Source organism: Perca fluviatilis, chromosome 4, assembly GCF_010015445.1.
Source record: "Perca fluviatilis chromosome 4, GENO_Pfluv_1.0, whole genome shotgun sequence".
NCBI classification, from domain to species: domain Eukaryota; kingdom Metazoa; phylum Chordata; class Actinopteri; order Perciformes; family Percidae; genus Perca; species Perca fluviatilis.
In genome coordinates this window covers 42,695,270-42,712,116 of record NC_053115.1, presented here as the reverse complement: position 1 = coordinate 42,712,116, position 16,847 = coordinate 42,695,270, and the positions used below count along the sequence as shown (strand labels likewise).

At 42.8% G+C, this 16,847-nt stretch overlaps 1 protein-coding gene across 1 annotated transcript in view; it reads left to right on the top strand.

Annotated features, from left to right (window-relative positions):
* The window catches only part of pcbp4 (poly(rC) binding protein 4), a 72,640-nt gene extending 59,474 nt beyond the window's left edge, over positions 1–13,166 (top strand). Inside the window, 4 exon segments of the mRNA XM_039797402.1 lie at positions 5,242–5,411; positions 10,876–11,010; positions 11,012–11,107; positions 11,109–13,166. Of these exon segments, the coding sequence (XP_039653336.1) occupies positions 5,242–5,411; positions 10,876–11,010; positions 11,012–11,107; positions 11,109–11,289 (582 nt within the window). The 3' untranslated portion in view covers positions 11,290–13,166.
* The last annotated feature ends 3,681 nt before the right edge of the window (positions 13,167–16,847 follow it).

The following is a 16,847-nucleotide window of genomic DNA, read 5'->3' as shown; positions in this document are numbered from 1 at the left end:
ATACTCTGTTACAGTAAAAGTCCTGCTTTGAAGATGTCACTTCAGTAAAAGTCTGTTAAGTATCATCAGGAGAATGTAGTCTAACCTAAATGTAGTTAGGTCTCATCAGGTCAGCTGACTTGTAGCCGTTATATAGTCGGCTAGTTTACTTTAGAATCAAACATCAGATTTTAGAAACTACATGTAACTAGTAACTAAAGTAACTAGTAACTAAAGCTGGAACAGATGAATGTAGTGGAGTAACTAAAGTAACTAGTAACTAAAGCTGGAACAGATGAATGTAGTGGGTAATAAAAAGTAACTATTAACTAAAGTAACTAGTAACTAAAGCTGGAACAGATGAATGTAGTGGAGTAACTAAAGTAACTAGTAACTAAAGCTGTAACAGATGGATGTAGTGGAGTAACTAAAGTAACTAGTAACTAAAGCTGGAACAGATGGATGTAGTTGAGTAACTAAAGTAACTAGTAACTAAAGCTGTAACAGATGGATGTAGTGGAGTAACTAAAGTAACTAGTAACTAAAGCTGGAACAGATGAATGTAATGGAGAGTAACTAAAGTAACTAGTAACTAAAGCTGTAACAGATGAATGTAGTGGAGTAACTAAAGTAACTAGTAACTAAAGCTGGAACAGATGAATGTAGCAGATACTAAAGTAACTAGTAACTAAAGCGTAAGAGTGGAACAGATGAATGTAGTGGAGTAACTAAAGTAACTAGTAACTAAAGCTGGAACAGATGAATGTAGGAGGTAACTAAAGTAACTAGTAACTAAAACTGGAACAGATGAATGTAAGTAGAGTAACTAAAGTAACTAGTAACTAAAGCTGGAACAGATGAATGTAGTGGAGTAACTAAAGTAACTAGTAACTAAAGCTGGAACAGATGAATGTAGCAGAGTAACTAAAGTAACTAGTAACTAAAGCTGAACAGATGAATGTAGTGGAGTAACTAAAGTAACTAGTAACTAAAGCTGGAACAGATGAATGTAGTGGAGTAAAAAGTACAATATTTCTCTCTGAAATGTAGCGGCGTGGAAGTAGAAAGTGGCATGAAGAGAAAAGTGTGTAAGGGTGTGTGTGTATGTGCATGTGTGTGTATGCACATGTGTATACGTGCGTGTGTGTATGCTCATGTGTCTGTGTGTATATAAGTGTGTGTGTGCGCACGTGTGTACTCGTGCTTGTGTGTGTCTGTGTGTATACTTTACGTGTGTGTGTGCGTGCGTGCACATGTGTACGTGTGTGTGTTTGCATGTCTGTTTGTATACTTTACGTGTGTGTGTGTTTGCGTGTACGTGTATTTGTGTGTGTGTGTGTGTGTGTGTGTGTATGTGTGTGTGTGTGTGTGTGTGTGTGTTGCGTAGTTTATTTGTGTGTGTGTGTGTGTGTGTGTGTGTGTGTGTGTGTGTGTGTGTGTGTGTGTGGTGAAGAAAAGACTCAAGTAAAGTACCTCAACATTTGTACTTGTGTGTAAATCTGAACCAGAGAATGTAACGGTGACGGCTTTAAACACGTCTTCCTAGTTTGGTACAAAAGCTACTAAACTACCCCCAGCCTGCCTCATTACGAGGACATTTGGCGCTCTTATAACTCCTCATCTCACCTGCCCCCCCAACCGTAAACATGAGTCGTAATGGCTGCTTGAACAGACAAATGACCTATGGGAGCGTTTTTTGTCTTTAATGTTTTTTACACTCATAAACAAACTGTATTTACGTGTGTGTGTGTGTGTGTGTGTGTGTGTGTGTGTGTGCGTGCGCACGCGTGTGCATGTGTGTGTGTGTGCGTGCGTGTGTGTGTGTGCGTGCGTGCGTGTGTGCGTGTGTGCGCTCCTGCTGGTTCTGACTCTCAGCCGCCGGTTTATGATCTAATGAGGCTGTTTGCGAGGTCGATCGGCGGCTAAAGGTATATTTCGCACAAATTGTTCCGACCTGGATGTTGTCAGCCGCCACTTAGTCTCCCGTCTCCCACCTCCCACAGTGTCATTATAGCTACCACACACACACACACACACACACTTATATTATCAGAGCCCTTTCCAGGAATAGCTCGCTATAGCACACAGAGCAGATCTACATCAGTTGGCCGGATGACTAGCAGGGAAAGGAATGTTTGTGGTGCAGAGAAAGTTAAAGCGGCAGATTCAGGGTCGCAGTGAAGGACTGAAAGCGACTGACTGAAGGATGCAGAATCAGAGGAGACAAACTGTGCATCTGGGTCAGAAGGGGATAAAAGAAAAAAAGAACAGAGAAAGAGAAAGAGAAAGTGAAAAGGCTGAGTGGAGTTGAGTAGGGTCGGCTGTTGCAATGCTTGCACAGCGCAGACATTTCATTCAGAGATGCTTAATAACAGAGTAGAGGGAGGCTGCGACTGTGTGTGTTGTATAGTGCTGTATAAATGCAGTGTGTTTACCCTAGTCTGCCTTCACACGCGTTTCATCCTCCGCTTTCAAAATGACTTCCCTCTGAATGCAAAATAGAAGTATTATTACATTATTGTCTCTTAATTTTCTTATCGGGTAAAATAAATAAATAATGAGGTATAAATGAAGTTATTTGATACGTGTCGGACTAATGAGCCATGCAGAGGGTTAATTATCTCATTCTTCACACCGAACCTCCCTTACGGCGATCAGTAAAATACGCCACTGTTGTTATTTTTTAATTGGATTACATTCCCGGTGTTGACATGGCGACTCCTCATTATCTCCCCTCTCACTTCCTCTCGTAGCCTTAAACCCTCGTCTTGTCTTCCACTCGACCATGCATCGTCCTCCCGGGTCAAAACTGAAAATCACTTTTTTTTTATCTCTTTTGGGGCTTTTTTCTGTGTGGTTTTATTTTAATTTTTGGGGCATTTCTGCCTTTATTGGATAGGAAAGCTGAGATATGAAAGAGAGAGTGGGGAAGACATGCAGGAAAACCGTTGGAGTCAAACCCTGGACCTTCTGCTTCGAGGAATAAACCTCTGCATATGTGCGCCCGCTCTACCAACTGAGCTAACCAGCCATGTTTTTTTTAGTTTTTTTTTTATGTTTTTGGCACCTTTTTGACGTTTGATGCTTCTTTTCACTACCATGTATAAACACCACCAACACAAAGTCATTACTAGATTTACACTTATGTTTGGAATTCATGGTCAATACTAGCCTCGTGAGAGCGTCCTGATCTGGCGAGCTCCAGTTTTCTACTCTCACATCAGTCTGGCATCTTGAGATAGAGAACATTTGGAGCCATTTGCCAAACGACCGACCAATCAGTGTTGGTTTTGAGGCGGGTTAAGGTGTGACACAACGAGAAGCGACTGTTCAGTCTAAACAACGTGGCGACTTCCACGGATGAGATGAGTGTAGCTATCGCAGCAAGTTTTATCTGAATTAAAAAGTATTCCTTCATTGAAAGAAGAGCAAAAAACGGCACTGGAGGCTTTTCTCTGAGGAAAAGATGTTTTTTGTTCTCCCGACTGGTTTCGGCAAGAGTTTGATCTGATAGGTTGATTTGGCCCGTGTATCACCAACACAGGTGGTGATAGACAGATGGTTTATCCAATCAGCTAACCAGGATATTCACCCCTTCCCAAAAGTTCTCCAATGGAAAGTTCCCAGATGGATATGCCGAGCAAATGCGAAGCGATCCATCTGGAGGAGTCAGGTTAGGTCAATACACCTCATTTATAGGAAATCATATCTATTCTTGAGTTAAAAAGCAGAAATGATGATTTCTTTTTAGACTAATATTAAAGGAAGGATAATCACAGAAGGGCATATTGTCAACGTTCAGTCAGGATACTGTTTGTTTTCAAATGCTAAAAGAATTGAACAAAACACACAAAATTCAATGAAAGTAGAGACTGATGTCTTTAATATATCTTCAGTGGTCCTGTATCCTTTGATAATGAAAATATTCTAACAAATGTGAACGCCTCGAAACAGCTGATCAGTTTTAGGAAGAGAGCGAGAGGTGGATGAAGTTTAGAAGTTTTCCTGACAGAATTTACGCTGAGCTTCCTTAGTATAGTTAGTATAGTTCCCAAGTATACTGTAAGTTAACTCTGGACTTCTCGTGCCATTAATCGCGATTAAATATTTAATCGATTGACAGCCCTAAAAAATAAAAATGCACAAGTTTTTTTCTGCAGCTCTAAATGTAACCTCAACACGCAGGAGCCTGCTGACCCGTTACCTTCTAGAAAAACAAAAGGTAACAGGACATATTTACGGGCTGAACTGACGCCGAGATAAGCACAGGGACTATCTGTCTATTGTTGCTGTGACATCTACTGCATAAACCAAACGCAAACGCCCCCTCCACACCCCCCACTGGGACGAGTATAGAACCACTGACAGGCGGATGAGTCAGAGTTCAACACCTGCCGCTTTTCCCTATTCTCAGACCGGCTTGGACAGATAACGAGAGGATGAAAAATTAAACCGAAAGAGACGGGGGTGGAGGTGTGGGTTCAAAAATAAGTTTAATGACAAAGTGCTGTCCAGAAAAAACAGCAGATTAACAACAAAGTAAAATACAAAAATAAACATCCGGTATCATAAAACACCCGAGAAAATAAATATAAAACATATATGTATACATACATATATACGTACATACATAGACATGCACACATACATGTACACGTGTTGAAGGATTATAATGTGTCTCCACCTGACTACAATATTCACTCTCCTCTTAGCTACGTTTTATAATTCACACCTGTACGTATGAGGCTCATTAGCTGCTAAATGCTGTTCACTAGGTATACTCACCAGTTGCTAGCTTTACATACAGTTTTTAAAAACCGACTGACTTTTTTTGCTATCTTGAATGATTCAATTTAAGCCTGATTCTCTGATTCTTGTAATAGCGAGTCAAAGCAAGGTTTTTCCTCCCTCAGAATGGACCTTTGGGGGCGCCTGGTAAGCTTAAGATTACCTAATGCACATGCACGCACTGTATAGTGGGGGGATGGAGGGGGGGTCACTAAAGAGGCGTTTTCATCCAAGAGATGCTGTGATTGGTGGATAGGATATGGAGCAGGGGACTGACAGCGACATCACTAATCGCACTATGACAGACGCTCCACTTAGCACCAACTGCAATGTTTCATTTTAAATGAATGGCACACGTGGCGGCTCAGTATTTACCGCGGGTGCTCGAGCTCCGGAGCACCCACAGCATCGCCGCCTATGGTACAAGTGGATGTCACTAACACCTGACCCTCTCCGTCTCGTCCTCCCCCACAGCTGATTGGCTCCATCATCGGTCGCCAGGGCACCAAGATAAACGAGATCCGGCAGGTGTCGGGGGCTCAGATCAAGATCGGCAGTCAGATCGACAGCACCAGTGACCGCCACGTCACCATCACCGGCACACCGATCGCCATCAACCTGGCTCAGTACCTGATCACTTCATGGTAAGCTTCAAATAACAGAGACAGGGAAGTACCTAGAAAGCACTTCTTGTTGGAGTTAGTTTTCCATTTTAAAGGGTAACTCTGGGTTCTTTCCCATGTTTTTGTGTCTAAGTGACTGATGGGAACAACAATCTTTGACGTTGGTCCAGTATTAGGCGAGATACTAAAAGTTCTGTTTTTGCTGCTGACAGACTCAGATTATTATTCTAACATTATGGAAAGGATCCCTACAGAGATAGACCTTTTAGTTAAAGAGTAAGATCCTTTTTTTAACCATAAAAACATCCGCGAAATTGCGTTCGCTAAAGCAACCAGTCTCCATGTAAATAAACATTAATTTAACCATTGTAAAACACACTTCATTCAAACTGGACAGAAACTAAATAACACTATCAAAAGTGTATCTTGGTTCGTCTTTCCACTGTTCCAACAATCACCACTCTGGTTCGGTTGAAATAAACCCTTAATTCACCCATTTACATGGGGAGATATGCTGGCTCTATACACGCTAAAAGTCCTGATTATTTACATGGAGTCTGGTGGAGATATGCTGGCTCTATACACGCTAAAAGTCCTGATTATTTACATGGAGTCTGGTGGAGATATGCTGGCTCTATACACGCTAAAAGTCCTGATTATTTACATGGAGTCTGGTGGAGATATGCTGGCTCTATACACGCTAAAAGTCCTGATTATTTACATGGAGTCTGGTGGAGTTTGGTGATGGTGATTTCGGGGCCGTTTCATATTATACAAAAATTGATCTTACTCTTTAACGAAAAGGTCTATCTCTGTAGGGATCCTTTCCATAATGTTGTCAGACACTTAGAATAATAATCTGAGTCTGTCAGCGGCAAAAACAGAACTTTTAGTGGACGCTGACTGATGCTGAACATCTGTCCTGTAGGGTTACATTACAGCCCGGTTCACGGCTGCTGGTTACAGCGTTCTCACTCAATACTGGACCAGTTTCAAAGATTGTTGTTCCCATCAGTCACTTACACACACAAACATGGGAAAATAGGGTCCAGTTTAAACAAAAAAGAAAAAAAGTTACCCTTCAAACCAGGCTGAGATTTCTCTCTCATTAACTTCACTCGCTTCTCCAGGAACGGAGGCTCTTGCTCCTCTGCCTCCTCGGTAGGTGTTTGCTTTTAACTTGAACTTCTTTTAATGAACACCCAGAAGAGAGGGTTGAGATTACAGATGAGAAGAACTCTGTCGAGCTTTTCCTCCCCCCAAATCATTATGTTCAGTCATTTTATGCACTGAGAAAAACTCAGAAAACTGGACTAATTCAAAGCCACAAACTTTTAAGCGTGTCGGAGTCTGTTTCTGCTTCAGTGTAAAACTTCATATTTATAATGCTACTGCCCTGTATACACTAAATAGTTGCACTGTTGAATTATCAAATAAGTCAGAGAGCCAAATGATCTTATGTCGTGTTATCACTGTCTGCTCGACTCAGCTCACTTTTTTGCTACCAGTACTTTTCTCTTTTTGTTTTCAACTGCGTAGAGATGGTAGGGATGCACCGAATCCAGATTTTTGGGGGTTCGGCCGAATACCGAATCCCCTGGTTGAGATTGTGCTGACTCCTCCTCCCATCCTCAGTCCATGAACACAGTGAACACATGAATGAAGTAAACAGGGACTGTCCTTCCTTTGCTGTACCTGAAGTTGCTGCATCCTGGCTGCTGTCTGGAGATTCCTTCATGCACAGCTCGTATTCTTTCAGATGTTTCACACCAAATGTTGTAACAGCGGCCATGTTGTGTATAGTTTAGGGTCCTCGCCACCACCAGACTAATCAGCATTGCTGATAGAACATGTAGCTGGACTTGAATGGCCTTCTTTTGACTGAAAGTACTGCCAAACAACACTGCTCACCAGAGCAGAATTGCCCATTAACTTACATTGTAGCTTGTTTCTCCACTGCAGACAGCAGCGATCTCGCTTAATACTGGACCATTGTCAAAGATTGTTGTTCCCAACAGTCACTTAGACACAAAAACATGGGAAAATAGGTTGAAAAAAAACAAATGTGCAGTTGAATGCCTCTTAAAACAACGGCAGCAAAGCAAATGTGACTTTTTATTTCATTTTGGGTTAAGTGGAGAAACAATACAGCACAGGTGCACTCTTCATATGGTACATCTGGAGGATGTACCGCGTGAGACGCAGCCATCTAATCAGGCTCTCCATGTCAGAGACACGAGACAGACTGCCAGGCAAGTACGCACCTCCATGAATATGCAAATTCATGATTGGACTCGGGATGGAATTGATATTTCACTTAAAGCTCTTTCTGCCGCCGACAGCAGGGAGAATAGGCTAGGCACACAGACACACACACGGATGTTCGGATGGGTCAGCCTCATTCACTCTGAAATGTCAGGTCAGGGAGGGTGAGAGACTGACGCTGAAGTATCAATGACAAATCCACTCTTTTCCATTAGATTTTTTTTTTCTCTCTTCAGTCAGTCAACAGACAGATAAGACTTCCTGTCGAAGGTTATTCCGTCTCCTCTCTCTCCGTCTGACCACAGAGCAGCAGATTAATACTAGAAACCAGGGCTTAATTTGAGCCAGAACATCCGGCAACTCCTGTGTCCTGTGTCACTATGAAAAATGAATCGCCTAAATGAAAAAAAATAAATGACTGTTTCTGTAGTGTTCAATGTTGTTATCTGTCTTGTTAGTCTTTATTCCCCATTGAAGTTCCACAAGAATCTTGTGTTTGCATTTTCAATGCGTTTTGAGGTGAATTTTTAGGGTAAGACAGAGGGGGTAGAGGGACGGAGTTTTTTTTTTTTTTCGTTACCTCCAACCCCCGTTTTGAGTATCCGGAATGTCCGTCCCCTTCCTCTGTCTCTGTGTTGGCGTTCTAACCTCCGGTGGATTTGTGAGGACTATGGTTAACTGCTCCTCAGATCTCTGCAGGGTAAATCCAGACAGCTAGCTAGACTATCTGTCCAATCAGAGTTTTCTGTTGCAAGACTAAAACTACTTCTGAATGTCCACATGTTCCACCAAAACAAGTTCCTTCCTGAGACTATTTAGCAGAGGCACCGTGGCTCCGTCTGGAGCTTAGCCCCGCCCCAAGACGATTGTGATTGGTTTAAAGAAATGCGAATAAACCAGAGCACGTCCCATCCAGGAATGCTGTGTGGACTAGACAGACCTTCCTTCGCAGTGCTGTGGAGGAAGGTCTGGCAATGGGAGACTAAACACTTGTTGTTCTTTTTCTACACTTTTCGACGTTTTTGTTGTTTTTATTCAAAAAAAATTTTGTCACCTTTTGGGCGTTCGCTTTTTCTGATGTTTTTTTTTCTCACTTTTTTTTAACAAGTTTTGGTCACCTTTGGTGATGTTTTTGTTCTCACTTTTTACCGATTTGTTTCGTCATATTTTTCAGCGTTAAAATTTTTTTTTTTGCATTTTTGTAGCTTTTTTCAACGTTCTTTTGTCATTTGTAAATGGGTCAAATTTGACCCGAGGACAAATTGTTGTAAAAAAAACGAAGTTACCCATTAGCCTTTCCTGTCCAGTGCTGTCTAGCTTGATGAAGAGCTGTACCAGTTTCATCCTTCTTCCCCTCTCGATCACCAGTCTCACTGTCTTTAAACTCAGGGGACACAGTAAATATCAGCGTCGCCTGTTGAGGGCGAGGGCCGTGCGAGGGCTTGCACTCCGGGTTACGTGGTAAATGAGCGGTCAGGTGATGCGTTTCAATTAGCGCGAAAATGGATGCTGAGGAGGTGAAACGGAAGCTGTCCTCTGGCGATTACGTTTTGGTCGCACTGGCAAAGAAAGCAAAATCTGAGGTGTGGAAAACTTTTGACCGTGTGCATAATGAGAAATGACTCATTCTTGGCAAAAGAGCTGTGTGTGCGTGCACACATTTGAATAATGTTGGGCTGTAAACGGGTTTGGGCTTTTAAAAAGCTGTCAATCAAAATGTACTTGTCAGGCTCGGGCCGAATTCTGTCGGGCTCGGGCCTTATCGGGCCTAACTTTTAAGGCCCGATTACAGCTCTACAGCGCACTAATATAAATCTTCAGCTTAAGACTCGAGATTCAATACTTTATTGCCATGCAACTAAGTTGCTAGGAATTTGCTACAGTGTGCTCATTGCAAAAAAATAACACAAAGCATTCATAGCAGGACAGTCAATACAAGTGCATATCATTTAACCCATGATAAATATGTTTTAAACAAGGATGCACCGAATCCAGGATTCAGATTGGGCTGAATATTGGGCTTTTTGACGGGGTTGGGTTTCTGGCGAACCTTAGATTTTTTTCCCAGGGAACCGAAACGTACGCACGCTACGCTGGTCGCCGTGATGACGGCGCCGTTGATTACGGGAAGGTGTTTACGTAGGTGGAGCGTTCAATGCAGCAGGCTGTGAGAAAGTGGAAATGGAACTGGTGAGCAGAAACAGTGTTGTTTGGCAGTACTTTCAGTCAAAAGAAGACCATTCAAATCCAGCTACATGTTCAATCTGTTCAATGCCGATTAGTCTGGTGGTGGCGAGGACCCTAAACTATACACAACATGGCCGCTGTTACAACATTTGGTGTGAAACGTCCGAAAGAATACGAGTTGTGCATGAAGGAATCTCCAGACAGCAGCCAGGATGCAGCAACTTCAGGTACAGCAAAGGAAGGACAGTCCCTGTTGACTTCATTCATGTGTTTACTGTGTTCATGGACTGAGGATGGGAGGAGGAGTCAGCACAATCTCAACCAGGGGATTCGGTAATCGCCCAAGCCCCAAAAATCTGGATTCGGTGCATCCCTAGTCTAAAAAAAGTAAAGTGCCAGTGCTGAAGGGCACCCTACAAGTCCGTGCACTCATTGATCTGTTGTCCATTGCTGTGGTTGAAACGATGATGTTAAATGTTACGTTCCTTGATATCTATTTCACTTAGAATATGAACCCCAAAGACATAAAAGACACGAGCAAGAGAACGTTGACCTGGACGGGGGACTTTATAGCTCTCCAAAAGAGTAGCTCAGTTTTTTGGGGGTTTTCCTTTTCTGCTTCTGTTTCCTGTTTTTGAATCATCTGTGACAAAGCTTCCATCCTAATGTCTATCTACACCGGTTGTGTTCCCTCCTCCCCTAAGCCCCCTCCCAAGCCATCACCCCAACTTATACAGCACACCCCCCATCCGTACAGCGAACTCCCCTACAATAATCTGTTGCAACCTCCAGCAAAACACACCTGTCTTATTATGATTTTAGTTCTGTCAAACTTCCTTGGTTTTTCCTTTCATTTGATTTACTCTCCAAAATATCCTGTTTGCTTTCGGTTTGGTTTAGGTTTAACATGTTTTTGATTTAACCCTCTAACCCTTCTCCATCCAAAACTCCCTCTCCGTTACCCCTCTCCTCCCTCCACCCTCCGTCTCTTCCCTCCACCTCCCTCCCTCCCTCCCTCCCTCCCTCCGTCCAGTTTAGAGACCGCCAAATCCACTGCCCAGTCCTCCTCCATGCCGTCTCCCGTTGACCTGACCATGAGCTTCACCCAGCCCGCCCCCCCCGCCTCCTCCTCCTCCTCCCCTGCCAGCAGCGCGCTGGCCGCGACACTCAAATGCTGGCGTGCTCCCTCGCCCTCCCCTCTCCAGCCTCCCGGGAATGAAATCATTCCCCTTACTGGCTGCCGGCCTCTCCACGCCTCACGCCGCACGCGGCAGCAGCAGCAGGTATCGGGGCGCCAATGTTGCCGGGCTCGATGCAGACGGCGGCAGGCGTTCCCGTACAGGCTCACGCGGCGGCGGCGGCGGCCCTGGCGTCCTACACGGCCAAGATCTCCTCCTCGGCCAACGGGATGAAGAAGCCGGAGAGACAGAAGTTTGCGCCGTACTAACGGCGGGCGAGGGAAGGAGTTTGCATCGCTGAGGTAGCTTTCGGGAACCAGGCTGGTTTCTTTTTTTTTTTTTAGATGGAAGGGCACTTTTTATTTTCATTCTTTTACACTCTCTCACTTCTCTTTCTTCCTCTGCCCCTCCATCTCTTATTCCTTTCTTCTTGCTCAAAAATGTCAAAGGGGGATCATTGGAGTGTGTGTGATGTCAGATGTGAAAAGTGCAGCAACACCTAAGGTTTTTCCATGGGTAAGTCGCACTGAACTTGCCATGATCACTGCCATAAGTGGACCAAAAAGGTGCCAGTACATTAATTCAGCAGTTCCATGACATGACCACTGTATGTGTCTTGGATATATTTATATGCATACGTATATCTTGTAGGGGAGACCGTGAATAGTTGACGATTCGATCTAAGGAGCCACTATTATGTAGATACCTTCAAGTAAAGTGTTAACAGTAAAGTAAAGTGTTACTAGATCATCGTTTGAGTTAAAATAGCGGCCCCCTTAAGATATACTCCCGGGGCATGACCACCTGTTTCCTGGGTGAAAGTCTTGTGTTTTCTCCTTAACTTCTTCTGGGACATGAACTCTGCTCTCTGGCTTTAAAGTCCTGTGTTTTAGGAGCTAAACATCCCCCCCCCCCGACCTCCTCCCTACGAGGATCCTCATGCTCTTACACAGCAGCAGTCAATGTTAGGTGACAGTCATAAATACTAGAATACATACCAAATACAGAGCTTTAGTTTTCGTAGCGATATATATGAATGCTTCATGAGAACAACGTGCACAGTGCGGCTAAAGACGTCCGACTCAAGCCGATGGAAAAACCTTAAGTAAGAGCAGAGTTTCATATGTTGCTAAATCAGAAACTACAAAAAAAAGGAAGCATAATTTCTTCTTTTGTAAACTCATACAAACAAGCCATAATGAACTCAGAAGCTGCTGCCTCACTCTGACTGAAGTGTGTGACAGCCAGACACTAGGCTGCAGGGGCTCATGGGTAATAAGAAATGCAATGAGAGAGGATGTCGAATTTTCACGCTGTTATCTGTCAAAGCTCCGCATGGGGAAAAAATAAATTACAGAACAAAATAGGAAGGTAAAGGAATAATACCCTCCGTCTTGTTTTCTTGACCTTTTCTACGGGTCACGAATCCCGCGTTTGCGTTCAGCTTTTCTTCTTTGAGTGGAGATTTCAAACGACAAAGTTTTCAAGAGCGCTTCGAATCCTCAAAGTCAGGTGAACAATGGCACGGATGTTACGGACTGAAACAGACAGAAATATCCAACACAGCGCCAGTGTCTGATCACTCATGATCCTCCCGACAGGGAGCATTAATTATTTGGCAGCGTGTGGGATATTTTTGACTTTTTCATGTCTCGGTGGTGATTTCAAACGTGCTTAAGTAGACAATCCTGTACAGCAGCTTCCTATCGGTGACGGATCATACATACAGCTGCTGTGATGCTTTATTTTGGCGGTTTGTTTAGCTTTGCTTCTGCGTCCAAGCTGCATGTTTCTGTGCAGATATTCAGCGGTTTAATAAACCACTCAGGGTCGCTGACTCTCTCTAATCCCCCTCTCTGGTAGATAAGTGTCTTCTACACAGCCATAACTCAGAAAGTCAGCGCACGCGTCACAATTTGCATTCGCTTAAGCCTCCTTTGCATTATAGATTATTTTCGGAAAATCTTGGCAAAAACTATATTTAACTTCCTACGAACACAATCCCATGGGTGCTGTTATGTCTCTGTGTGCAGCTTGCACTGTATGTTGACCAGTTAACTTAAAGGTCCTATGACATGCTGCTTTTTTATAGGCCTTAGTGGTCCCCTAATACTGTATCTGAAGTCTCTTTTATATAATAATAATAATAAATTGAATTTATATAGCGCTTTTCATGGACTCAAAGTCGCTTATAGGCCTTAGTGGTCCCCTAATACTGTATCTGAAGTCTCTTTTATATAGGCCTTAGTGGTCCCCTAATACTGTATCTGAAGTCTCTTTTATATAGGCCTTAGTGGTCCCCTAATACTGTATCTGAAGTCTCTTTTATATAGACCTTAGTGGTCCCCTAATACTGTATCTGAAGTCTCTTTTATATAGACCTTAGTGGTCCCCTAATACTGGATCTGAAGTATCTTATATATAGACCTTAGTGGTCCCCTAATACTGTATCTGAAGTCTCTTTCCCGAAATTCAGCCTTGGTGCAGAATTCCAGCCACTAGAGCCAGTCCCACAATGAGGTTTCCTTAGGATGTGCCATTTCTGTGCCTGTAGCTTTAAATGCTATTAAGGAGGAGAGAGGGGGGGCAAGGTGGAGGGTGGGGGTGTGGCCTTGACCAACTGCCACTTTGCTTGTTTGCAAACCATGATGTCTCTCTCTCATGGGTGGGCCAAATTCTCTGGGCGGGCAAAGCAGAGAAAGATGAGGTAACCTTTCTCCTTATGACATCATAAGGAGAAGATTCCTGATTGGTCCATCTGAGCTTTCATTTTCTCAAAGGCAGAGCAGGATACCCAGGGCTCGGTTTACACCTATCACCATTTCTAGCCATAGGCAGGCTGGGGGAACGCATATTAAAGTTAAAAATCCTCATAAAGTGAAATGTTCATGCCATGGGACCTTTAACCCTTGTGTTGTCCTCGGGTCAAATTTGACCCGTTTTCAAAGTTTCTCTATCAGAAACATGGGTTTCTTTCAACCATATTACCCCAAAATAACATGGATGGTTCCATAAAACGCTCTTTGCAACTGAAATTAAGGATCAGATCACTGATACTATACTATGATAACTACAAGGTGTTTTCCGGTTTAAACGTAGATCTTTAAGGATGTTTAACGGTGATTTCCGTCCTTTTTAAATGACTCCATAAACATCCTGGAACTACCATGAGAACCAATGGTTAAATAAAACCGGTAGAGTGCACCCAGAGACACAAAACTACGGAGCCCCAGACACGACATCCGAAAATGCTAATTTGTGGCCACGAAATACTCATTTACAAATACATATTAGTATTTTGTGCACACGTTATACCTATTTCATGGCCACAATATAGGTATAATGTGCACACGAAATACGAATTTGTGGCCACGATATACTCATTTGTGACCTTACGCACGTGTAAATCTTCCTGCTTCTACCGGTGTCCAGGTAATTAATGGGCATCATATTAAAACCAACGCACAAATTAGTATTTTGTGTGCACGTTATACCTATTTCGTGGCCACAATAAATATACGCGAGTATACAATGGGCGCACAAAATACTATTTTGTGGACACAAATTTGTATTTTGTGCACACATTATACCTACAGTATATTGTGGCCACAATTTATTTATTTTTCCCACATGTCATGTCTGGGGCTCCTATATAAAACAGCACCAAATTATCCAAACAACCCCTGCAGCTCTTTGAGTGTTTAAGGCCGTCACATCGAGCGTCTCCAACAATCCCACTTTGTTTGACTTTCTTTTGTCCATGACTTGTTTTTTGTAGCTCTGCCCGTTTCAGAGCAGCTGTTTCGGGAGTTTCGGAGAGTTCGTAGCTACTGTGTGATGATGATGATTTTAAAGGTTATTTGGGCCACAAAGCCTGTAAAAGCCATAGAGACTATTTCCCTCCCCGTCTGTTTTCCTGCTCTCTCTCTTTTTGTCTCTTCCTCTTTATTCTATTGTATACTCTCGTATATTTATTGACTATATGAAATATTCCCTCAGAGAGTTTCTATCACTGGTCACTAACACTGGGCTGAAGGACTCGGCTTCTGTGTACGACGACAATGTCGACTTGTATTATATGACTACTTCCTTTCTGCTTCCTGTCTGTTCTTTGCTTTGTTTCTAGTATTTGTTGTATAAAGGTTTTTTTTGTTGTTGAACACACGACACGTCTGTCTTTCTGCAGTAACAGTCTGTAATTGTTTTTCTCATTTGAAATGTCTTTAAATTATTGTTTAACTTATTAAGAGGAGTATTACATTTTAGAAAAACAGAAAATATCTTTCTTTTCCCAACATGGCTGCAGGTGAATACTGTTTTCTGTTTGTTTCTTTTTTTTCTTTTTTTTAAGTTGTGTGAACAAAAATGAACTTTAAAAAAAAAGATTTATCACTGTACCGTTAAATGCTAATAATGTTTTTTGTGAGATAGGAGAGTAGTGTTTTCACCTGTGCGCTCTAAGTGGACACGCGTTGCCACACACCGTTTGTTAAAAACGCTGCTTCGCAACTCAGCATCCACAGAACTACAATAACAGTAGAACTACCACTTCCTGTGACGGGGGATGTTTACAGAATAAAACCATAGGTCAGTGATTCCCAACCGATTTCAGTATACCCTCTTACAAAAACACAAGGATACAGTTACGTAACCACAATTGTTTTGTGAGAGAACTTTCACACTTTACGTTCATAAATTCACCCCGTCTGTGTTGCGAGTCGCCTAGGAACAGCAAAACTGTTGCTTGGCGGTTATTCTCCACGCAAATTTGGAATTAATCATGTGAATCACTAAAGTAGATAGATATATGAAACAAAAGCAAATTTAAACTACACTCTTTCAGTGTTTCGGTAAGCCTGCCCGTGAAGATATACTGCCGCTGCAGACGTTAACGTTAACAGAAACTACTGAAAATGAGCCAGATCAGGCTGATGCTACACGCGGTATCGCTCTGGGACGGGCGAGTCTAATGCTGGGAGGGAAAAACATGACAGTATACTCACTACAAAAAACTAGACTACACCACTGCCTAAAAGCAGTTGCATGCTCCTTACGTTCAGCTAACGTTAGTTAGCTAAAAGCTGTTTCATACTTGTTGCGTTCAGCGCGGTCGGGTCGCTGCTAACGGAGCACGTGGTTGCCGCCAACCGTCTTTCATAAGGTAGCCTACTGTAGGATTGCTGACCGAACCAACCTTAATATTGACAACCACCATTATATAACGAATAGTGTTTTACATGTGGAACATGCATTGGGAATTGAGGATGGGGTACGTGAGTTAATCTGACAGAGCTGTGGGGGAGGGGGGGAATTCAAACCCAAAAGGTTGGGAACCACTGCCATATATAATTTATATTTCCTGACATAGATTTAAAGGGGCAACAATTCTGCACTGCGCTTCTGTCGGCTGCAGCTGTGTTGGACTGAAGCTTGCAGAAAACAATCCATTGTGATTTCATTTTGATTTCATTTGGATGGAGAAATAAGTACAGGGAGGAGATACGGGGGGAAGTGAAAGTGAAAGGCAGACCATGTCAGCATCTTGTAAAGTACTTCCTTAATCGATCAATAACCCTTTCGAGTCAGCGCTGAGCAGATAAATCAGACAAACTCTGACTTAAATCCCCCGTTCCTCTAGATTTAAGGCACAGTCCATCGCTCACACACAATCTAATGGATGAACTCTACATGTTACGTATACAGTAAGTACTAACAAGTCCTACAAACCATATACCTACTCTTTAATTCGACCCACAGGAGCATTTTCTGTCCCCATATCTAGGTAACGGTCGCAGTTTGGTTTGGACACCAAAAACTACTTAGTTAA